This window comes from Athene noctua, chromosome 17 (assembly GCF_965140245.1).
Source record: "Athene noctua chromosome 17, bAthNoc1.hap1.1, whole genome shotgun sequence".
Taxonomy (NCBI): Eukaryota; Metazoa; Chordata; class Aves; order Strigiformes; family Strigidae; genus Athene; species Athene noctua.
Genome location: NC_134053.1, coordinates 12,104,059 through 12,128,484, shown reverse-complemented (window position 1 = coordinate 12,128,484; position 24,426 = coordinate 12,104,059). Strand labels below are relative to the sequence as shown.

The 24,426-nt window shown below is 47.0% G+C and overlaps 1 protein-coding gene across 5 annotated transcripts in view; it reads left to right on the top strand.

Annotated features, from left to right (window-relative positions):
* The window catches only part of LIMK2 (LIM domain kinase 2), a 32,538-nt gene extending 9,659 nt beyond the window's left edge, over positions 1-22,879 (top strand). The window contains exons 3-17 of one of the 5 annotated variants that reach the window (XM_074921614.1): positions 7,602-7,737; positions 8,992-9,101; positions 9,344-9,532; positions 9,990-10,095; positions 11,439-11,635; positions 12,330-12,516; positions 13,315-13,331; positions 14,923-15,031; positions 15,775-15,906; positions 16,177-16,233; positions 16,419-16,484; positions 17,290-17,464; positions 18,877-18,932; positions 20,845-21,002; positions 21,583-22,879. In XM_074921614.1, the coding sequence (XP_074777715.1) occupies positions 7,602-7,737; positions 8,992-9,101; positions 9,344-9,532; positions 9,990-10,095; positions 11,439-11,635; positions 12,330-12,516; positions 13,315-13,331; positions 14,923-15,031; positions 15,775-15,906; positions 16,177-16,233; positions 16,419-16,484; positions 17,290-17,464; positions 18,877-18,932; positions 20,845-21,002; positions 21,583-21,739 (1,852 nt within the window). In that variant the 3' untranslated portion in view covers positions 21,740-22,879. Of the gene's footprint in view, positions 1-2,226; positions 2,559-7,601; positions 7,738-8,991; positions 9,102-9,343; positions 9,533-9,989; positions 10,096-11,438; positions 11,636-12,329; positions 12,517-13,314; positions 13,332-14,922; positions 15,032-15,774; positions 15,907-16,176; positions 16,234-16,418; positions 16,485-17,289; positions 17,465-18,876; positions 18,933-20,844; positions 21,003-21,582 lie in introns of those variants that run through there. The other 4 variants (XM_074921618.1, XM_074921617.1, XM_074921615.1 and 1 more) reach the window with 4 other exon arrangements.
* Positions 22,880-24,426: the final 1,547 nt, after the last annotated feature.

Below are 24,426 nucleotides of genomic sequence, written 5' to 3'. Positions count from 1 at the left end.
AATCACTTGCATATCATAATAGCTATGTGATGCATTTCTGTGGGGATAAAACTGTAATGGCTGCAACTCAATTTGCAATAAATTTAATGTTAAGTCATTGTTGAGGTTTTTAATTTGTTCCTTTTTACTTGCTAGTTATATTTTTCAGGATTCTTTCTGGCAAACATTACTGTACAATTCTAAACCGTAGTAAGGAAAGCAACACCCTGTGATGGCTAAGTGTTTGTGGTGGAAATGCTGTCAGCATTTGCAAGAGGGTAGATGCTGATATCTGACTTCAGTTGGTGAAAAAGAAATTTGCTTCATGCATTTTGGCCCTCAGAGATGGTATCAGTAAAATTACATAGAAAAGGTTCCCCCTCACACACCTGTTTATCAGCATTTTTGAAGTACAGTCATTCTGGCAGGAATTCAGATCTAGAATGTATGAACACATTAACACCTTTTCCAGAGCCCTTTTATCAGAGCTATTGTGTTCTCAAATAGGTCATAGAGACAATAAACAAGGCAAGAAGTAACAAGAGAATTCTGTGTAGGAAAAAGTAACTTACTGGCTGCTGCTGGGGCTTGCTGCAGAAGCAAAATCATTTTGATAAGATGTTTCCTGTTTAAATAGACGTTTGACTATGTGTCCTTTGGCTTTAAGGAAGTCTCAAACAAAATCCCTTCCCAGTTGCTTAGCTGTCTGGGTGGTTTTTATTACTTTGAAGTTAGGCTTTATCTGCTGGCTTCATTCACAGACTAGCTGGCTGCTTATCACATCTGTGGATCAAATCTTCAAAGGTTTTGTCTGAAGAGTTGGGATTTATGAGGTCACGTGGAATCCCCCTTGGAGGGAGTTCAGCCCATGGCAGCAGAATTGTGGGGAAAAGCTTTTGTCTGTAGGTGTTACTGGGCAGGGGAGGGGCTCTGGGATGCACGGGAGGTATGTCTGCATTGTGGGGTGGTGCTGATAGCCAGGGAAGCCTTGGATTGTGAGCGCTGGCCCGTTTTCAGCACGCAACATATAGAGAATGTGGGAGACCAGAGCGCATTCCTAGACACAGACTCACCGTGTTGCTGCTTCCAGTAGAGCTGTGTGAAATGTCAGAAGGAATTAGACCCGTGCTGGAATTGACAACCACATCGGGCTCTGCAGCACTAGGCTTCACTGCACTTCTACAGTCAGGCTTAGCAACTGCACTGAATGGGTTAAAATGATGATTTTTTTTTTTTTTTTCCCCAGAAAGGTGACTGCGTATTAAAAGTAAAAAAAAAATAAAAACAAGAAAAAAACCAAAACAAAACAAAAAAAAAACAACCTAAAAGGCTGCCTGGCTTTCTGCTTACTTCAACAGCAAGCAGCAGCTGTCAAATCTGCAGACAACACTGCCTCGTCCCAGCCCTAGGCGTCCCTTGAACAATATGCCAGCAGAGACGAGCATCTCCAGTAAAAGCACATTTGAGCACTCTTGCGTCTGGAACATAGCATGATTTTCAGGCTGTGTTCAGGCATGCCAGGCTTTGCTGACTGTACAGAAATGGGAGGGCTTAGTGCAGCAGCGTATGTTTGTTGCATTTCTGAGTGTCTTGCAAACAGCTTTAGCTGATTAGGTCACTAGAGATCATGGTTGGCTTCAGAGCAAGCAAAATGTTATAACTACATGTGCTGCAAGCAGGAGAGAGTGCTGATTTATGCCTCTCAGCTTCCATTCAGGAGATGAAGATTAGGTTAAAGGATTGAAAGGACCTCTGTTAAAACGGTGTTGGAAGGAAAGTTATTTTTCCTTGGATGAAGCACACTGTGAGTTACCTCCTGCAAGAGGATGAACAGGTTGTAGGTACTGTGAAGGTAGTATAGCCCCACTCACTGTGGGGGATTTAGGCAAATATGTAGTAAATGTTAATTGGATGTGTTTGGAGATGTGGCTAGTTGTCCTCGTCGGACTCTGCATTCTTTGACTTCTCTGTCAGAATGTGCCACTGCTGCAAAGAGTAGTTTCGCGTTTATGCACTTGGCTCTTGCTTTGGCAAAAGCTGCTATCTTTCAGCACTTATTAAGGCAGCCCCTCTTTGGATCAAAGCCCCACCCCTTGTGAAGAAGTAGAGCTTATTCAGGCTCTGTAGCCACACGCTGTCCTCCTGCAATGGCTCCTCCTCCCCTCCCACCCTTGGGTGGAACCAGGGAAGGGAAAACTTGACAATAGTTAGCAGGCGGCAGAGCTCGCAAGAACTATTGCAGAAGCATGTCCAACTAGCCGGGCCAGCAGTTATTCTGTCCTTCCCAAGGGAGCCGCTGCTGCTGGGTGCAGGACAAGATGGTTTTAGCCATGGGAGCCAGGAAAAATCTGAAAAGGAATGAGCAGCCGAGAGACCTGGCATTCCTTGGGCAGCTTCAAAGAGAGGTGAAGTATCTGAATCAGCGCAAGATTAAATGAGCACTGGCTGCTGCCATGTTGGCAGAACAGAGCTGTTCAGAGGCCGTTGGACAAGTTTGTGGCTGAGCCGGTTTATCCAGTGTTGAAGATGGGAAGTTACTTGTCTGCCCCAGCTTACTTCGCTCCCAAGGATCCCTTTCGGTAAGTCTTGAGCAGGATCAGCAGTGGACCTCCAAAGTGGCCTTTTCCCCCCCGCAATGCTGTCCTAAGCAGTTAGTGTGTGAGGCGTGAAGAATAAAGTCCAGTGCCTGTGTACAGGGAACAGCTGGCCTGAAGCTGGGGTCCTGTCTTGCTTTGAGGAGTCGACAGGGAAGATTGTTACTACCAGTCTCTTTGCAGCTCTCTGGTACGAGGGGATGGCACCTGTGGGGTGAGGCAGTGCCTGTGTAGCCCAGGCAAGCAGCTGTCTTCAGAGCCACACTGCACAGGCCACTTTACCCCATCCCTGGGCTTTGTTCCCCTGCCAGAGGAATGAGATTACTGTGGCTGCTGCTGCTTATGGCTCCTCCAGAGCTACTTGTGCTTGGGTGAGGTGAGGTGCTGCTCTTGGGAGTTCAAGAAGGTGATTGAATCTCCAGCGAGGCAGTGTATAATCTTGTTTGAGAAAAGAAATCAAGTACTTTGCAGGTAACTAGGGACAAGCAGCATACTCCCCTCATGTGGAAAGGATTCTTTTCCTGTGATACTTTGGATTATATTAACAACTGTTCTTGGTCCAGTTGAACAAATGAGCCTTGAGAAAGGCGATAGCTGCTGAATAAGGCTTTGATTGCATTACATCTCCATAGTGAAAACTGTTAGTGGGGCTGAACACAGCCACGGTGGTGACTGACGCTGATGTGCTGATGAGGTGAATGCACGGGGAAAGGCACAGCTTGCAGTTTCATTGTCTCCCTCCTGTCCTCTCCACTCGGATTTGCTCATTATTGATCCTGTTCCTGCAAACACTTTTGTACTGATTTGGGAGTAAGGAGCCTTTTGTTAAAACAATCTAGGATAGGAGTAAACACTACTGCACAGTTGCTAAGCTGCTTTAGGCAACTTTCTGAAACAGCATCCGCTTTCAGAAGAAGGAAAGTGAGCAGACATTCATTATTTGTAATATATGTCGTGCATCATGGTGAGCCACGGATACACTTTCTCCTAAGTGTGTAGAAACGGTTTTGCATCTTCAGAGCTTAAACATTCTGTCTTCTAATACTTAGTCTGTTTTCTAGCATCTGATCTTCCTTGCCTAGTGTCTCTTATGTAGCCAGTGCGCACACTTCTGCTAAATCTGGGTGAGAAGCCTTTGGGTTACCTGGGACTGGAGTTATATTTTATTCTGCAGCTTTCTGTCTGTGTGACTGTCCTCTCCCGCGCTCTGCCTGCAGAATTGGAACCACGGCTCTTTCGAGCTTGTCCAGCGTTAACTGATCTAGCCTGACAGTGTGTGTGAGGGGTGCATTTTATTAATGAGCCCTTCTCAAAGGGATCTGTCTCTTTACTGCCAGGGAAGTCTTTGCTTCCATGAAGGTATTGGCTTTCATTTAGATGTAAAAGAGATGCCACATGAATTGAATCTCCCATCTCGCTGAAAACCAGGCTGGTTACCTGTTGTGACCTGATCCTCCTACCCACCCACCCCCAAGTAGCCATCAAGCAGCGATTTGTGAACCCTTTCTGCACCTGCTCTGCTACAGGGCAGCTGAAGCTGAACATTGCATCCAGATGCTGCCTGTGGTTCTTGGAGGATGGCTATTGGAGGCAGATTAATTTATTCTTTATAGCTAAGGCTGGGAAGCCGAGAATCATCATGTATGGGACTGTACATTCAGAGCAGGGTTCTGCAGCTCTGAACATGGTGTGTGGGCAGCATGAGGAAACGTGTCAAGTATGGCTGTTACTAGTCCTCCAAGAAACTTGATTACCATGCTTTGTTACTCTGTAATAAGAATAGCAAATCATCTAGGAGAAGATTAGCGGTTTCTAATCTATAAAAGACAGAGGAGCACGAAATCTTCCTTTCTTTTGGTTGTGGTAACTGACAAAGATTAGCTTGCTTAATATGTGTAGAAGTAATTGTATTCCTGCCTCAGCTGATGTGAGCCCTGACAAAGGCAGTGCTGCAGTGCCACGCACTCTAGTGAGGAGCGAAAGGAAGGAGTGGTAACTCTTGTATCTTCTGTGATAAAATTCTGACATATCTCTTCCATGAGAGTCACGTGGAACAATCATGTGATGCCTTTATCTTTTGGGTGAAGGAAGTTGAAACAGGTCTTGAAACTATACCTGTGTGCTGTCAGCCAGTTCTCCACACCTGGCAACTCTAAAGCTTTTTCTATGTTATAAAATGCGTGGTAAATACAGAAGGGGCTGCCTGGCAGTTTGGGCCTCTTGCTGGCACTGATTAACCAAATGGCCAGTTGGAGCCATTACCAGCATCTAGCCTCGCTGCGGCTGGTGGCTTTGTTCCTGTTGCCTCACTGCCCTGGGTGGGGCTCTGAGCCTTAAGCTGCAAACTTGTCCTGCCCAGATTTGTTTAATTGCATAGCAAAGAACTGACTGCTTGCTGGCTCCACCCCCTCACCTTCATTTTGCTATGGGTGTGTTGCAAATTAGATACCAGTGCTTGTTTCCGGATGGAAGCAAACTAATCAAAGTGCTGTAAGGTTGGAATCAAACCATGAAGAAACAGGGAAAGGTAAAGGGAAGACAAGTGCACATTATCTTTTGGAGCCTATCTAACCAGGATTGCAGGTGTGTTGCTTTTACAGAAATTTTAGATTTTCTTAGGGAGAAAAAGAAGTGGTAGAAGGTTAAATTGAAGAGGGGTGAGGAAAGGAAAGTGTTGTGCTTAAAAAGAAATAAATAAACCAGCCAACTAACCAACCACCTGCTTGGAGAGAACTTAGACAGAAAGCCATGTCTTGAAGTCCTGGTGGTGCAGTCTCTAGTATTGCTGTCTGCATCCCAAGTGCAGGTCTGGTCACAGCTCCCTGTTTGAAGATGTAATCACTCCTGGAGCATGCACTGGTACAGGCATGCACACAGAAGTCGGCGAAGTCTGAGAGATCCGATTTGCCCATGCTGAGCCAGGTGTTCCTGCCACAAGGTGATAGAAATCTTTGCTGTTAGTCTCCACTTGCTCTTTCTCCCTCCCACTCACCTACTTGATCATTCAGCGTGGGGTATTTAGGGGAAATGAAAGCCAAAGGCTAGTGGTTGAAGGCAAAATGCATTGCAATGCCCTCTAGGTCTCTTGCATACCATGAGCAGGGTGTAACCATGACTGCCCCAAGGCTGAGGCTGTAATGATGCATGTGCCATGTATAGCCCTGTTAAGTTACTGCTCCCCCTGCCTCAGACAAAGTTGGCAGGGCCTGTTGCACGTGCTGGAGTTCTTTTCCACCGCTGAGGGAAGGGGAGGAAGGATTTGGAGCTCCTCAGCTGGGAGAACAAACACTGTAAAAGCCAAATACATCAGAAGGAGCAATTTTCCCGAGGGTAGGGTATGGCACTAAATACCTCATGAGGTGTGTTTTCCCCTAAAACCATAGGCTGCTTACAGGCAGCTTCATCTTGTTCCTTTGCAGTCTCTTGAGATGGAGCAAATAACTCTCTCCATGTTGGAGCACGACCAGCTTCACATATCATCACGCTCATTACAAGCTGGTGGAGTTTACAAGGAATGTCTTTGGCACAAATAAGCTTTCGGGAAACTTGTGAAAGGTAAAGTCAACAGTAGCTCTCATCTTAGACCTGGGAGCACATAAAAAGTGTCCCTTCACTGCCACTAGCTGACTTCAATGCATTGGGTGCCATAGAGAGGCTGTTGTCCAGGAGGGCACGCACCCACCTAAACCCCACCCCAGTGCCATGGGTTCCCTTCCAGCGCAGTAACTGAGACAGTTGTTGGGGTAAGGAGCAGAAGATGCTGTTCCTTCCACCTTTGGGAAAGCACTGTACTGACAACACTGGTCCTTGGGGTGTTTCTTTGAACCAGTTATTGGTGACTAACCCACCTTGGATGCTGCACTCCAGAAATGGCCAATAACAGACTAATTTTCCTTTTAAAGTCTGAGAACATGCTGCCCAGGGCTAATGGAACAATCTTTGTGATGCAACTGCTGTCTGTGCCTTATCTCTCCATTAAGTCACACCTCCACGCTGCAGAAATTAAACTCCCTTGCCCAGTGCATCCTGCTGAGGCAGGATTATTTAGTGTTCAGGAAGTCTGAAGATTGGGGTTCTGCTTGTGATTTGCTAAAATGGTATCTGCAATAGAACTGCTGCATCTTTTTCCTTAGATTTTTTTGGGGGGAGGGGAGTTGTTTGTTTGTTTCTTTGGGGGTGTGGATAGAGGTTTAATAATGGTTCCTTGTTGAAATCGAAGCTGACGCTGATACTCCCTTCATTGATTTTGAGACTCCCTTCATTAAATTAAATAGTTTCATTTGGGTATTTTTTTGGTTGCTTGCTTGCGGGGTTTTTTTCTCATGCGCTGTCATCAGCAGGAGGAAAGGGAGAGCAATTGGTGGGGAGAGATGGGGGACTTACATCACAGTTAATTGGTGGATGCAGTAAGTATGTGGAGCTCAAAGGATGAGCTGCTTTGAAAGCTCTCCCTCAAATGGACTGCAGTTGACCTTTTGGGAGAGGTCTACTTACAGAAGAATAGAAAGACTTTCCACAAACGTTAGTGCAAAACTGGCTTTGTGTTGCCTAAGGAAGTGGATCCTGCCCCTCTGTTCCCCTTCCTAAACAGGCTGAGGAGATGGGTGCTGTGAAACAAGATGGTGTGATACTACAGAAACACTAAGCAGAAACATAGCAGAGTGTGCTGGGCAGCTCTGCAGCTGGAGGCTTGCCTCTGGGAAGAGGGAGCAAGCAGAGGAGCAAAATTTCTATGGCAGAATTTATAAACCTACTGTTGTGTTTTACTAAATAGATGGGATTTGTTTTAACCTTTGGAAGCTTGTCTTTCGCTTTGTATTGGTCGATACCACTTCTGCTTACAAACCTTGGCTTTGGTGCTAATTTTCAGTTGGAACAGCATTGGAAAATAGAGTTGTTTAGTACATCTGTAACTAGAAGAGCTGGTGGTAAACTGCTGCTGAATGTTTTCTCCATGCAGGAGAGGATCTTTTTAATTGATTTGTGACTTGATGCCAACTGGAACTTTGTTCCTTTGCTTCCTTCAAGGTGCTCTGAATGTCAGGATCCCCTCACTAACTGGTACTATGAGAAAGATGGGAAGCTGTACTGTCACAAAGACTACTGGGGGAAGTTTGGGGAATCTTGCCATGGCTGCTCTCTGCTGATGACTGGACCTGTGATGGTAAGGACTCTGAAGGACTCCTGCCTGGAGGCAGGACATGCCCACCTCCAACTCCTCAAACTTGGTTGGGAGTTGCCCTAGCTCTTCAGATAACCAAATAAACTGAGGGTAGTAAGTCTCCTTACTACTCTAATCTCTAATCAGAGATTAGAAATGAGGCTTGTGTGTGCATCTTCTAGAACTGGGGTAGCTCTTAAAGGAGGGAGTTGTGAGGATCTGAAGCATATGAACAAAGAAGGTGCTGAACTGCACAGGTATGAGAAGTAGAAAGGTGATTAAGGGGACATCTGTTCAGTTTCTGTAGCACAGTGCCTCAGTGTCTCCATGGGGTGATTTTCCACTGCACTGCAGAGTCAAACCTCTCGGCTCAGGATAAGCAGCAGGTTCTGGCTTTGGGGAAGGTTGCGTCCAAGTCCCACCTGGACTATGGCCAGAGTGGTTTTCTGGCTGACAGTGTCTTGAAGTGGTGTTAGCCCCAGTTGCTTTGAAGTATTGAACTCTGCCTGCACATGGGGCTCACCTAAATGTTCCCTTCCTTGCCACAACCCTGCAAATATTTAACCTTTAAAACTGTCAAGAATGAAACATAACCATTATTCTTCTAGGGCCTAAATAAAAGCAGCATCATACTCAGTAATATGATTGCTACCTCAAAGGGAAGTACTGAGAAAAGTGCAGACAATTTCTCATTGCCTGCAGAAGTCTTTGCAAAATACTGTCAGTAAGGGAAGTTCTCGTAAGGCAAATAGAAAAACAGATTAGTGAACAAAAATATTCTTTAAAGGTATTTTGTTGTTTCAGTCTGAGCTCACTTTTTTTTTTTTTTTTCTGTCAGCTGGCTGGTAAAGTATCTGAATTTGTGCATTGCCTGTCTGCCAAAAAAAAAAAAAGCCCTTTCAGCTTTATTAATTCAGGCGTAACGTTAGTTATCTTGCCAAGAGCAACTGAACAGGAGGGTTTAATATCTTGTTTACAAGTCTGCAGCAGACTATCAACTATTTTTGATAGTTGAGCAGCTGCCAAATATTAGCAGAGGTTCCTGGGACACGAGCCTTGCTTTGCATGTTGACATGTTTGTTTCGGAGAAGTTTTGCAAATGATGGGGTTCAGGAAAGGTAGAATGGGCTAGTAGAACTCTCCAGTAAAAAACTGCTACTTGACTTTGAGATCTGAACGAACACAATAATTAGAGAGGAAAGCTGCATGTGCTGGTGGATTTTGGCCCTACTAAGCTACTCCTTTTTCTGTCTGTAGGTGGCTGGCGAATACAAGTATCACCCTGAGTGCTTTGCTTGTATGAGCTGCAAAGTGATCATTGAAGATGGGGACACTTACGCACTGGTGCAACATTCCACTCTCTACTGGTAAGACTGAGCTGCCCGCCTTGCCGGAGTTGCTCCCTGCTGTATGTGTAAGCCATGTTTAGCTGGCTCAGCGTGGTTCAGCTGAATGCTAGGAATGCCACGAAGCTGTCTTGGGAGGGAGGGAGGAAGGAATGGTGTAAGCACTAAAAACTATAGCTTATGGTCAATAAGAGAATTTAGAAGTGTGAGTTTGGCAGGGAGGCACAGGACACTGCCATTATGACTTTCTTCATTTCTTTTAGTGGAAAATGCCATAACCAGATTGTGCTGACACCGATGATAGAAAAACACTCCACTGAGTCTCTGCGTGAGCAGCTGCCTTATACGCTGACCCTCATCTCCATGCCAGCAGCCACTGATGGCAAGAGGGGGTTCTCTGTGTCTGTTGAAGGTGGCTGCTCCAGCTATGCCACTGGTGTCCAGGTGAAAGAGTGAGTATGACAAGGTTGTGTGCAAGGTACTTGTCTGTGCAGAGGGAGCTGGTAAAAATTCTGCAGCACTCCTGTCCTGCCAGTTGCTTTAACTGCTAAGGGGATCTGTCTTGGCACAACAGGGACATGTGTTGGCTAATAGCCATTTGTGTTCGGTCTCCGTTTCGCTCCTGTGACAACCTTAATTGACAACTTTATTTCTCAGTGCTATGTCCTTCACTGAACACAAAACGTTTGGTGAATTGTAATGGACTAACAGTTTTTACCATTGGGCAAACGGAAAAGCTTTCCTCAAACCAGCTCAGACCTAAGCGCTTGGTCTAATGGTCCCTTCCTGTGTTGGTAGATTAGCATTGTTTCATTTCAGGATACCAATATGAGGGAAGGATCAGAGATCAAATATTTTTTGTACTTTTGGCTAAACTGACTTCCCACACACTATAATTCCCATGTTTAGAGTTAACAGGATGCACATCAGCCCAGATGTCCGAAACGCCATCCACCCTGCAGATCGTATCCTGGAGATTAACGGAGCTCCTATTCGTACATTACAGGTGGAGGAGGTGGGTAGAGTTCTGTCCTGAAGCCTCCTTCTCCTCTGCCTTCCTACAGCTTTTCTGCTTCTCAGCACTGTTCTCCCGCTCTGCCTCCAGTGGGTGTACACCCAGAGTACTCATGCTGACAGCAGGAATAAAAATGAAGTCAAGCTCTGCTACCCCTTCTGGCTGAAGAGGAAAATGTAACAGATGGAAATGCAGTTAGGGTGCAGTTCTGATTTTGTGGCATTCAAACATGAAGGGAGGTAATAAGAAAAGTGTAGGGCTGTGACATCTCAGAGGACAGAGACTGTGAAGACTGTTCATGTGTTGCTAGTGAATTCCACTGTCCTGATCCTTTTAGAGGCAACTGCTAATAGATGAAGGTTCAGCTGATCCTAGGAATGAGTTTTCCAGTGCAAAAAAAGTATTTCATGTCTGTATTTACAATTAAATGCTCTATACAGATATCAGGTGATGCTGCAAGAGTATACTGAGACCACCATTACTTACACTATGCAAGGGTTTTATTTATGGTTAGTACTGAAGAGAACAGTAGGAACACAGTAGACATGTCTCAGATAAAGCTGGTTTTTGCAGCACTGTTCAGGATGGAAGCTTGTGTAGTTTTTGAACACTTCTCAGAAATAGAAGAAAAGAAGTGTTTCATAGAATACCAGGTTGGAAGGGACCTCAAGGATCGTCTGGTCCAACCTTTCTTGGCAAAAGCATGATCTAGACAAGATGGCCCAGCCCCTGTTCAGCCAAATCTTAAAAGTGTCCTATGTTGGGGAATCCACCACTTCCCTGGGGAGATTATTCCAGTGGCTGCTTGTTCTCATTGTGAAAAATTTTCCTCTTGTGTCTGATTGGAATCTCCTCAGGAGTAACATGTACCCATTACACCTTGTCTCTTCTGTGTGGCTCCTTGTAAAAAGGGAGTCTCCATCTTCTTTGTAGCCATGCTTGAAATACTGGAACGTGGTGATAAGGTGTCCCCTAAGCCTTCTCTTCTCAAGATTGAACAAACCCAATTCTCTCAGCCTTTCCTCAGGTGCCAGGCTTCCCAGTCCTTTGATCATCTTTGTGGCCCTTCTCTGGGCCCTCTCCAGCCTGTCCACATCTTTTTTGATTAGGTCACTTGTAGCTGACCAGAAAGAAGAGGATTTGGATAGCATAAGGAACTTCTGTGTTGCTGCTTGATTTGTCTGGTAGACAGCTGTGGTGTGCGCAACTAAACCACAACTATGGGGTGATCTCACTGAACTCTCTACTCTGACTCCTGAGGGGCATTCTGCTGTGTCTCCTCTATCTCCTGTCATTTGTGTTCCTCCTTTCTACCGTCATCCTGTCCTTTGGTTTGTTTTCAGGTGGAGGAATTGATTCGCAAGACAAGCCAGACGCTTCAGCTGCTGATAGAGCACGACCCTGTCTCACAGCGCTTAGACAGGCTCCGTCTGGACTCCCGACTTCCCACCCACATAAAGCCGCCCATTTCCCCACGCTCCCTCTCTCCGCTGGACATCAAGGAGAATCTGGAAGGAACGCTCCGACGGCGCTCCCTCAGGTACAGACTTGGAGGTGCTGCCTCTGACCTAGCTTGCCTTGGCCCTGTGCTGCCTGGCCGGGCTGCTCTGTGCCTAGGTCTTGGGATTGCAAAGGACTGCAGAGATGTGACTCATCTCTGAGATGAGCCTTGGTATAAAGCACTGGAGAGCTTTAGATTCTCTCCCCATTCCCTGTCAGGATGGCAGACTTTCCTTAATAAAATAAGGAGCTCAACTTTTAACATGAAAAAGCTAGTAAGTTTTACAGTTAGAAAATGTAAAGGTCAGATTTTTACCAGCCTTAAATGGCTGGGGAAGAATGTGTCCTTAAGGGGAATACGGCTGAGATCTGGGACTTGGGGAAAAACCTTGTCTTCCTAGACTGGGGCACTCAGTCACTCATTTAGTCATTGTGAGTGTTTTGACCTTTGTTTAGAGATAGCAAGTGCTGTGTGCCTTCAGAGCTTCCTCCTCCTGTTCACAGACCTCTGACAGCGCAGGAGTAGATGTGTTGTTGTTAGGCAGCTCCGGCTTGGAAGCTGCTCTAGGTTTGTAAACAGCTTCCACCAGTGCTGGGAGAGCATCTGGCTTTTGCGATATGAAGAGCACTAAAGCACGTCCAGAGACGGATCCCTTAGGAGCTAATAATGGCATATGCTGGACCAAAAGTTTCCTACCAGCTTCCCTGATCTTCCCGTCTCCTTTGTTTTCCAGGCGAAGTAACAGCATTTCTAAGTCTCCTGGCCCCAGTTCTCCAAAGGAACCACTCCTTCTGAGCCGTGACATCAGTCGTTCTGAATCCCTACGTTCCTCTTCTAGCTGCTCCCAGCAAATCTTCCGGCCCTGTGACCTGATCCATGGCGAAGTTCTGGGAAAAGGATTTTTTGGACAAGCAATCAAGGTGAGGGAGGTCCCCAAACCTTCATCATTTACATCGATTACAGCAATGTTTGCTTATCTCAGGATCCTTCACCCTGCTGATAGCGATCAGTCTTGGAACTCACGTGGTTTGCTCAGTGAGATCCATTTCTCTGTTTCATTCCCTGACCATGAGTGTCTCTGGCTGCAGGTGGTTTTGACATTCCCCTTGGAATGTCGACCTTGGCCATACATACTCATCTCCTGAGTTAGGTTTAGAGCTCCAGGGTGCTGGTGTCACGGCAACCACCTGGGTGAGGTGGGGAGAGTGGGGAACAAGTAACACTTTTTCTTACGAGCATCTTCTGAAGAGGTGCAGTGAACTCCCCAGTGCAGCATTTCTCACCCACCCTTAGTGTAGCATGCTTGGGGTTTGCCAGGCTGATGTGGTGACTGTCTCTGAACCCCCAGCAGAGCCTAAATGGCTTGTCAGTGAGGTGGTAGTGGTCAGGTCTTTCATGACTCTCACAATTAAAGTCTTCATTCTCTTGTATTTAAGTTCTCTGGTCTTGACTGGGGGTGCTTCAGCAGCTCCTATCCTGGCATCCCCGACAGCATCGGGGGGCAGCTTCCTCTGCCTCACTAAGGTGCTGTGAGCTCCTCGGTGCTCAGATTGCTGTTCACCATGTTATGGGACTTCTTTCCTTACACCTGTATAAACTTCAGACATCCAGCCACCATACTCATCTCATGCTTCCATGGGAGGTAGTGAGCCAGTACTACAAATCCAATACTTTTGATCCATACTAATGAGCATATTTCTCTTCTCCTCTGCTCATAGAGAAATAACAGGTCCAGGTAAGCAGAACCTTTCCTCTTTCGCATGCTTTTGTCATCTGCGTCCCCACAGTTAATGGCACAAAGGCATTTATTTTCTGCTGAAATTACCTGATAGCCATGCTGTTCTGGTGCATGCTCTGGGAGTTAAAATTGCCCTCTTGGAGTTTCATGATGACACATTTCAGTTTTTCTGGTATGTCAGCTTAAGAATTCCACTTAGCCTTGTCTTGTCTTTGTCTCTTCACTTCCCTTTATCTTTGGGTATTAGATGTCCCTGGCTTTCATGTCCCTGGCTGAAATGTGTAGTGTTCCCTGGCTCGCTACTTGTATATGGATGCTTGATTTCAGATGGGAGCAGAAGAATATTGTACTTTTGCTTCTGTTGTGTTATCCATGCATTTGTATTCCATTTATATCAGGCTTGCTATGTCCCATGGTTCTAAACAGAACTAGTATGTCACAGTGTTTGCAAGAGCTCATAAGCTTCCTAAATACTATAACTGGGTCTTATCTTCTGGATTGCAGTTCTGGAGGTTTTCTGAAAGGGTTGGTTTTTTAAAGGGTATGAGGCAAAAAAGTGACACCTTTCTTGAGCTTCAGATTGACTGGTTTTGATGCAACAAGTACTGTATCTGGTTACAATAGTTCCATTCTGTTCCCAGAGAGAAGGTGGTAGTTTAGTTACCTGGAGACTGAACTGTCCAAGTTAAGCAACTGAAAGGTAGAGGATTTCCAGGAAAACACGCTCACCAGAATTTGGACCCTTTCTACTTACTCATGTACTTCATGCAAGCAAGGCAGAGCTGGTTAAAAGAAACCTCTAGAACACAGCAAAATGCCAGGAACTAGTTGGATACAAGCAAACGGCTCTTGAGGAACTGGAAATGCTTTCCATGCTGAGAGTCCGGAAATATACTGCCTGATGTTTATGGTGGATTTCTGTGTATTTGTCACCATTCTGGGACATTCCTTGCAGATGCAATACACTGCTCCCAAGGAGCATGATGAAATAACTGCTTCCTACCATAACTGAACAGCCTGTGCATCCTGGTTCGGCTTGCACATGAGTAAGTTTGATAAGTTCATCAGAAAGCACCAGGCTTTGGAGTCCCCATAAAAAAACCAAAGCACATAGTAATGTGGTTTTGGATTGTTTGGCTTGGTTTCTGTTGCAAGCGAACGATGATTCCTTCACTGATACAGAGTGTAGTTGTTAGGTGCTGTGTACAAAATGTGAGCATCACGCTGGGCAAGTACTTTCTGTAAGGGAACTTGAGGCATGCACAAGTATGGCACCGAAGCCTTCAGAGGCTTTGACAGCCTGTGTGCATGCTCAGCCCTGTGCTACCTAAAGTGGAGACTTCAGCTCTGGTTCTTGGGATGCTGTTGATCTCTTGGTATGATCCTATATCAGCTTTAGGTAGTTTGTTTCACGTACAGAATCTTTTGCTGAATTCTGAAATGAGAAATTTTATGCAGTTTTCTGCAGATTCCTGGGCTCTGAGTTTTCTCCCATCTATATTCCTGTCGATTGGAGGGGCATGTTACCCTCTCTTTCAGAAGAATTCCAAGAGCATTGGAGCTATGTATTCTTGAACCTTGCCTGTAGTTGCGGTTTCTGTTTCCACCAGGTGACCCACAAAGCGACAGGAAAGGTGATGGTGATGAAGGAGCTGATTCGCTGTGATGAGGAAACACAGAAGACTTTCTTGACAGAGGTAGGAGCAAGATTTCAAAAGTTCCTGAGCCAGTGGTGTGGTGGAATTCTCTTCCATCTTCTCCAGAGAGAGAGTGATCATGCCAGCAACCTGGCAGAAATCAAGGCGCTGAGGAGGGAAACATCACGGAGGAAAAAGCTGACATGAGCTGAATGTTTGCTGCAGTGAAGTGTGACTCACTCGCTCTGAGCAATAGACATGGATTCAGCTCCCAGTTCATTAATTTTTCAATGATAAAAAGCAGCCTGAGTCTGAGGCAAATTGAGCTGTGCAATACATAAAGGATTTATCCCTTGAGCATTGTGCATAAATACAAATTATGAGGGCCAGTATCTGTAAGATATTTAAGACTCCTGCTGTATTTAAGCTAAACTATTTTCTTGGTGGCTGCCTACCATGTTTTTCAAAGTCAGATTTAGCTTAAAGGCAGGTCCCTGAACACCTGATGCTGCTATTCCGGCCCTGACACACACAGCACCGACCACATAGCTGCCCTGGACAGCTCCTGTCTCTTAAAAATAAGCCAGACGCAGGGGTGCTCTCCTTAAAGACTAAGATCAGGTTAATTGCACAGCATGAAAATGAAGAGGTAACAGTTAATTTGACTGCCTTAAGGTTGGGTTTTGAGTGTACTCTGTGATCCCGGGAGGGGACCTCCAGCATTGGAGCACTTGTCACACTGAGCGGATCTGTCCGGACCTGTTCCATTCTCTCCTTTGGGGTGGGATGTCTCTGCTTCCCAGGTGAAAGTGATGCGCAGCCTGGATCACCCCAATGTCCTGAAGTTCATCGGTGTACTGTACAAGGACAAGAAGCTGAATCTCCTCACTGAGTACATTGAGGGGGGCACCCTGAAGGACTTCCTCCGCAATGCGGTGAGTGTGGAAGCCTGGTAGGCCTCTACTCAGCAAGGCTGACAGTGTGTTGTTGGTTGTACCAGCCTTATGGTGCTTGCTGTTAGTCTTCTCCTTTGGAGCTGTGTGAGAAGCTGCTTCTTAGCTGTGGGTGGCCTGAGGCAGGAAGCATCTTTTTCTGGGGGCTGTATCATCTTTCACTGACTGCTGTAAGAGCCCCTGTTGCAGAGGAATTGCTGTCACCAGCTGGCTGGTAAGACAGTCCCTGACCTTTGAGGACTTGTCTTTCAGGACCCGTTTCCCTGGCAGCAGAAGGTCAGCTTTGCCAAAGGAATTGCCTCTGGAATGGTGAGTCGGGCTGTGTCTGTCCCAGAGCAAACCCCCAGGGTCAGGGTTAGCAGCTTCAGCAGGGGGGTCTAGGAGGGGTGGTGGATGCTGCCTGACTACCAGCATCTGTGTGTCAAGGTCTGTAAATGTGAAGGGACATACTCACCTGGGAACCCCTAACACCAAGTTTTTTCCCTCTGTTCCAGGCTTACTTGCACTCCATGTGCATCATTCACAGAGACCTGAATTCACACAATTGCCTAATCAAGTTGGTGAGCAACACCCCAGTTCCCCACAGCATGCTGCTGCTCCTTGTCATCTTCCTCCCTTGGTTTTCTCCACATGATGTTCCCTCTTTTGTCAGAGTGGAACTGATTTCAGAGAGGCTTTTAGTGCCCTAAACAAGGGTGCTTCATCTTCAGTAGGATTTTTCCAGATTGATCTGGCTTTCACTGCTTCTTCATTCTGTTCTTTTACCCCCTTTCCTGTGGTAGTATCTCCTGTTATTAACAGTCACGTTATGAGAATTAGTACAGCTCTGTTCCTTATCTCAACTATGAAATATTCTCTACAGCTGCTTCTGTTCTTTTAACCACTTGATGACTTTTTTATTGGCACTCAGGATTCAGACAAGTGTGCAGGGGCATGCATGTGTGCACTCTCTCTTTTTGAAATGCTAGGTCACAAGATTTTTGTGTAGCTTCATTGCCCTTGTTCACTTGGCTGGAATATGAGATAAGCACGTGGGCTTCAAACGACCCAGGATGAATGTCTGAGTTAACTCTTGGCCAGGTAGAATAGGAGGGTCTGAAAGGGAAGGTCCAGGTTTGCCCTGACACGTGTAGCCAAATTGATGGGATTCGTGTTAGTGACCACACAGGAAATAAGACAAGGAAATGAGGAGTTGGGATCGTGAATTGGGTGTCTTACACCCGTCTAGACAGCTTGCTACAGTCATCTGGCTGCAGGAAACCTTGATAGTTGCCCTTACAGTGCATAGCCAACAGGAATTGCAGCCTCTTTGCTCCTGAAAGGAGCTGAGAGGAATCAGTGGCTTGTACTAAATCCCTTGTGTAGGATAAGACGGTGGTGGTGGCTGACTTCGGGCTGTCTCGGCTGATTGTGGAGGAAAGAAAAAAGCCCACTTTGGAGAAGCCATCCGCTAAGAAACGAACCCTACGCAAGAGTGACAGGAAGAAGCGCTACACGGTGGTTGGCAACCCGTACTGGATGGCCCCAGAGATGCTGAATGGTAAGATACTGATACCAGGGTGCAGGTGAGGAGACAGCCTGTGTCAGGGTGTAGGGATGATAGGATTACTGAAAGCTTCTGGGCCCTAATAACAACCAAACCTATTAGAGCCTGTGGTTTTAGCCCTGCTAATACGCAAGCTTATTTATACACACAGGTACCCTAGCTGCACTTCTCTTGCGGTACCTGACCTGATAAGCCTTTGTACCAGCCGACGTAATGTCTCTGGCTTGACAGCAGGATTCTTCAGGAGGGCAGCTGACCTAAACTTGCTATCATCCAGATAACAGGGAAGACAAAAGAAGCCTGAAATAAGACTGAACCTGCGATCAATTTCTGTTATAGCCTCGTGCTTTGGAACTGCCCCTTGAGACAGGGAATCGTTAAACTCCAGGATGAGGCTTATGTGTGCTGTTGTGTAGATCCAAGAAGCCATGTGCTGCCAGGTTTGCTGAAGCCTCAGGATTGGGGTGAGAGTTGTCCAAGTGCGGGGAAATCTGATTTTTGGCAGCAGCCCTCAGTTGCATTAAGGATGAACTATGTCCCTTAGGGGAAAAACTGCCCCTGCAGGAGTTGAGGTAATGGTGAAAATACAATGGGTACAATTTTCTCCTAATGAGCAGGTTTGTCTGACCAGGTTGGGCAGTTTGGCCAGCTGTGATATCAGTACTGTCCAACAGTCCACCAGGGAAGGGAGGACTGGGCTCCTCTCTCCCAGCTCAAGTCTTCTCCATGTTGCTTTCTTGTGTGCTGCTCTGTTTTCCTTCTCTCAAGGTCTGCAGGCCCTACTGGAGTCAGGCTGCTTCTCAGAGCCTCTCTCAGACCTGGCATTTGTCAGAGAACAGCAAGAGCGTAGTCTGACATCACCTCTGAAAGCAAGGCTGTTTACCAGATACTGGCTTGGGAGGGGCGTGTCTGTAAGCAGAGAATGGCGTGCTGGAGCCAGTCTGCTTTCCCAGATTCAAAGTGCTGCCAGTGTTTAATTTATTATCTCTGCAGTCACTGCAGCAGGGACTGGGCACTCGCTGGCTGCTGGGGAGGCTGAACACTGACTCGGTGCACTGTAGAGGTGCACTAGAACAGCAGTCCATGGGAATGGGCAGAACTTTTCCATAGTTATCCTTTGCATTTGCTCAGATCTCTGATACACAAGGCTTCCCTCTCTTGTCCTGTAATTTCCTCATAGAAGAAAGAAGCAGTGTTAAAGTATGTGATGGCAATGTATAGGAAGATTGCATTTGGTTTCCATATCTTGGGGCAGCTGACCCTGCTCATATTTAAGCCTTGCTTTGTCTCCTGTTTTGGGGCCTTCCAGGAAATAGGCTTAGTTAAGCTTTGGACTGGCAGCTCCTGGAATAACTGGATAAGGAACTGCTTCTCACAGAGCTGAGCATGTCTTGTGTTTCCTGCAGGACAGAGCTACGATGAGACAGTGGACATCTTTTCATTTGGGATTGTTCTCTGTGAGGTAAGACCAGGACATTATATGGCATCTTTAATGGACTTCTTCCCCACTGCCATCTCCTTGCACACACTGTATGAGCCAGTTCTCCGTGTCCGAGTGTGCAGTCTGTGACCTGACCACACAGTGAATTAGGCTGGGAGTAACAACCTCACCCAGCCTCTGTTCCCTCAAGGAAGGTAACTGTCTTGTAACTTCTTGGTCTCAGAGAGTTCATTCCTGGACTGAAAGAAATACAGAGGTTCTCCTGTACTGAGAGAAGCTGTAAAAAAAAATCTGTCAAATTCTGACTGAGCCCTGGTATCCATTCGAAAGTAGGCATGTTCCCTAAAACTGTGATACTTTTTTCTACTGCCTCATTAAAAGAACAGTCAGCTGTATAATCTCAGCAAATTCAGGGCCTCCGCTGGGGATGGCACTTCACTTCAAAGAAGGGGAAGCTGCAACCTCTTTGCAGGTCGATTAATGAAGCTCGCACCCTGAAGTCTGTTGGCTTAGATTCTTTGAGCCAATGCAGAGTCTCACTGTTGTATCAGGCTTTTCTGTCTGCAGAACAAAGAGGACCACTGAAAAGCTGCAAGGTATTTTCAGTTTAAAAGGTGTGTAAGATAGTGGAAAAACAGATAAAAGGGGGGGTGTTATGTATATGGATAACACAGCAGTTATAGGAATACCAGGGGAGACCAGCACAGTTTCATCTTCAGTGTTTGGATGAAGGGGACAAAGAAAATATCTGTGCATAAATCTTTGTGGTCCCATCTGGAGCTCTGTTTACACTGGGCCCTCCTCTCAGAGAATGTTGTGGTTGTGAGTGATAGATTTAGGAACTTGAAAAATCTGTATGCGGGATTAAAACAATTGTTTCATCTAGAAAAAAGACAAATAAAGGGGTAGTAGCATATGAACATTTTCCTTGTCACCAAAATAAAGATGCTAAAAAAAGGAAGTTACACACTCAAACAGATAAGGAAATAACCGTGCCAAAATACATAATGGGCGTTCCACTGTCTAGTTACAGGATGTGGTTGTCCTGCTGAGTTATTGGCATAGAAAAGCCTGGGTGGTTATAAATAACACCCTTTTCATGATACCCGATGAGGCTTTAAACCTAATACTCTTCCCCATGTGAGAGTTTGTATTGACACTGACCTTGTCTGAGTCCAGATCACCCCACAGCTCTCTGCTGTGGGTTCCTTCCCTCCTACAACACTTGGAGTGCTCTAGTGCTGGAGGTGGTGAGTGCTGGGACTGCCAAGTGCTGGGGCAGAGTTTCTCTCTGTTCACCCAGCCCCTTCCTCTCCCTGCAACCTCCTGGGCATGGGCAATGGCTTTTCTGCTCTCCACCCTGACCCTCCTGCTGTGGGTGGGGTTGAATCTGCCAGGAACAGAGCAACTCAGAATTTGTTGTGCTGTTGACTTCGTAGCATCGTTCAGGACAGGCTCTATAGACAGGGGAGCTCTGCTGATGGTGTGGCAAGATTGTGTGAGAGGGGAGAGATGGGGTGGTGACGCAGAGTGTGTTGATTACCTGCGCTCAGGAGGGCCTGCATCATCCCCAGCAGCATACACGCAGTAGCTGCTCCAGCAGACAGACGCTGTCGAGCTCTCTGGGAAGTGCACATCGTCCTGTATCTTCTAACAGAGAGACCCTGGGGAGAAAGAGAAGGCATCTGGGCCTTCCCTCACAACAGTGGACACGTTGCCAGGTCCTGAAAAAGCTTCATGTGAAGTTTGTCTGTGTGCTGTGCCTTGCCTCACTCTTTTGCACAATTAGCCCCATTGGAAAGGAGGAACAGTTTCTGCTCTTTCCCTTTCACCCTGTTACTTGGAAGGAGCCCCTGCCTGATGCTGAAGTTCGCTATTTGTTAAAACTCTGGAACTGTTGCTGTACTTAAGTGCTCCTCCCATTATTCCCTAGATCATAGGCCAGGTTTATGCTGACCCAGACTGTCTCCCACGCACACTGGATTTTGGCCTTAATGTCAAGCTGTTCTGGGAGAAGTTTGTTCCTGCTGACTGTCCTCCAGCCTTTTTCCCTCTGGCTGCTATTTGCTGCAGACTGGAACCAGAGAGCAGGTAGGTTTGGGGTCTGCAGGACTCCTCTTTGTAAGCCTGGAGGATGTGTCTGTGTCCCCTTGGTGGAAGGATTGCTCTGGACAGAGGGTAGAACAGGGCTGTATTCCAACCTTCTGTGGGAATGCTCAAAGGCTTCCACGTGAGAAGAGGCTAAAGACTCAGCAGCTTGGGAGTCAGACTGCTGTATATAGTGGAGGTCTCTGAACAATTTCTGAGACACAGGGTAAAGGAGAAGTGATTGTTCAGGGTTTCTCATGTACAAAAAGTAGGGGCAGACCTTGGCAGCAGCTCTGGAAGGCGAATAATTCGTTTGATTTCACTTGTGAAACTTGTAGCTTCAAACCAGTGTTGATGCCAGGTGGGCTCCAGGAGAGCCAGACCTCCCTGGCTATCAGCTGTAAAAACGGGTAGCCCAGACAGATGGAATCTTTGCTGTTGCAGAAGCTGAATGGGGAGGGATCGTGTCCCTGCTCACACCTCTGTGCATGAGATGGGGGCACGGATGGACAGCTGGTTCAGCCTTGCCAGATGCTGTTCTGCTTCCTCTTACCCACTCACATTTCCTCACTGCTGCTTCTAGGCCCCCTTTTTCCAAGCTGGAAGACTCCTTTGAAGCTCTCTCTCTCTACCTGGGAGAACTGGCCATCCCCCTTCCATCTGAGATGGAGGAGCTGGACCACAACGTGAGTGTGCAGTATGGACTGAACCGTGACAAGCTACCTGAAAACACAACCTAGTCAGCTCATCCTGCTGCCTGCACCACTTCTGTTGGAGCTGAGATGCGGGACAGGGAGGGAGATGCACTTCAGCCACTTCCAGGGCATTAATGGGGCACCACGCTGTGCGTTTGCTGCATTGCCTCTCTCTCCCCACCCAACACCCCTCCTCTTGGACAACCTGATTCACTGTGGATTTCTGGCGTGTTTCAGAAGCAAAAAGGGCCGTTTCCTGCCAACTGCACCTAGGAAAGCTGCTCAACGCTATTCTTCTGGCTTGAGAAATGTTTCTCTGGCCTTTTCAGGCTTCTTTACTGTGGTGCCTTAGAACTTGGCTGCAAGCTGTGAAGCCACCCTGGCCTGACTGCCAGGGAGGGAATTGCTGTAGGAAACTTCTGAGCAAGGACCAGCAGCACTTCTGGACCTGCTTCTCCCACCAAATGCCCTGCTCAGAAAGCCAGGGAAATTGGACATCCAGCAAAAGGCCCCACCAGGACAGCGTGTGTGTGTGTGTGTGTATGTTTGTGCATGTGTTTTCCAGATCAACCCACTGAGATTTTGGCCTCCAGTGTGCATCAGGGGAGGGAGTGAAAAGCCCCAAGAACTGGGCAGATCTCCTGAAATACCTTGTCTGTGGGGAAGTGTGTATGAAGTTTTGTTTTGGTTTGGTTTTGTGGGTTTTCTCCTCCTCTGTCTCTGAATACCTCCAAAAGCCTGCCTAGAAACACTAAGACTGAGCTCTGCTTGCCCCTCCTGATGGTGAACAAGGCAGGCAGCAGATGAGCCACTTGAGCATCTTCAGACCCTGAGCCAGCACAGTGAGTTTGCCTGCCCGAGAACCTTAACCTAGGTGAGAGTATTTGAACCTGAATGTGTAGAACTGCACTAGGCACTGGCTGTGGACATCCCGGGAGTGCTGAAGCTGCTTGAGCTCTCGGCATGAGGTGACAGAAAGGGTGTGTGATGGTGGCAGAAGGTGCTCTTCAGAAAGCCAAAGGTCTGAAGTGGCTCAGACTTTGTACGTGGACAATGATGAAGGGGCATGTGCCCAAGGTTACTTAAAGGATGGACTTGTCACGAAAAAAAACGTGTTGGAGAAGGTCCCATCCTCCCAGGAGTGACAGCTGGAGAACTAGTAATTCAGTTGCCATTACCTCATCCTTTCCTGCAGGCTGTGCAAGTTGCTCCCTTTGAAGGTCCTTCTTGCAGCTGCTGGCTGCAGCAGCACCTGAGCTGATTCTCCAAGCAGAAACTTTCCTCAGGGTCATTCCCTGCTTTTGGGGAGAAAAAAAGGGCTTGGAGTCACTGGGAGGTGGGCAGGGGTGTATTTTCTTCCAGCACTTCTCTTCTTCCTCCCTCGGTGGGAGAGAGAAGAAAGCTACTGCTGTAGTAGCTCACATGGTTGGCAGAACTGAACAAAAAGCTGGCTCAAGTCCTGCTCTTAAGTTTCACAAACATCTTGGTTTAACTGGATTTTTAGTGTGCTTTCTCCCTCCCTCCCTTCGGTATTGAACAGTGGGGAATGGGTGTTAGTCTTTGCTGTTCCTTTGATTTTCTCCCCCTACCCATGAGTTTAAAGTATTATGTAAAGTAACATGGGACCAGCCGCCACCACCTGACAAAAGGTGTGTGTGGAGGGGGCTGGTTTTAGTCTGTGTAGTGGTGTGTTAGAAACACTGGGGACTCCCTTTGCTGTGAGTCAGTGGAGGAGCCTCTATAAACTGGGTCCAGTGGATTCAGGATTGTTAATAGGATTTGCCCTTTCTTTCCCCCTCCCAGGCTGGTTTGTGCGGGGACACCTGAAGGGGAGAGTCCTGGGTGATGTGTGGGTGGGGTTTATGAACTGTGATTTGCACAGCTCCATGTTCTAACTAAATTAAAAAGCAGTAAATGTATGCTATGAAAACCAAGATTCTGTCGTCTCTGTTACATAAGCAGGAAGCTGTAACTTTCTGAGGTTTCTATTGTTGTCACAGAATGGCAACATCAAAATGGCACCTGCGCTATGATCTAGAACTCCCTTTCTTGAGCCAAAGAGCTCTGCCACATCTGCAGAACTACAGCAAGGCCATGCAAGTGCTCTATCATTACTATTTACCTGGAAAATGTGATGGAAATGGAAGTAGTTGTCAAGTTTTGGTGGTTGGTGGGGTTTTTCTAAAGGTGAACAGGCACCAGCAGAACATGGAACCTCTCTCCATTTTCCTTTTCTGATCCAGGGATAAAAATACAGCCTGTGCTTGGAAACCTCTTTCTGAAATATGTAGTTCAAGGGGGATTTGTCAAGGCAGCAACTGAACGAAAACATGAGCTATGTCAGTGCCTCCTGTAACGTGCTGTGCTCTGTCTCCATCGTGCTCTCCAGGGCAGGGCCCCGAGGGATGGAGCCGCTGCTGAGCGGCACCAAAGCAGAACTGGCCTGGGCCAGCGGCTGTAGCCCCGAGCGAGCGTCCTCCCAGGGCCGGCCCGCTTAGTCAGCACGGCTCAGACCCCCACAGCTGCTTCTCGGGAACAGCCTCCAGCCCCAGCCTAGGTGCTGGCAGCAAGGAGACAAGCTCCGTGGCCCTTGTCAGGCGCTGCTTGTAGGGATTTACCTCTGGGCCTGGCGAACTGAAGTGGCATCTTCCCTTCTCAGTCTGAAGTCTGCAACAAGCGGTATGCTGCTCTGGCAGGAGGATTGTACAGATGAGCCACAGTCCACACAGGTC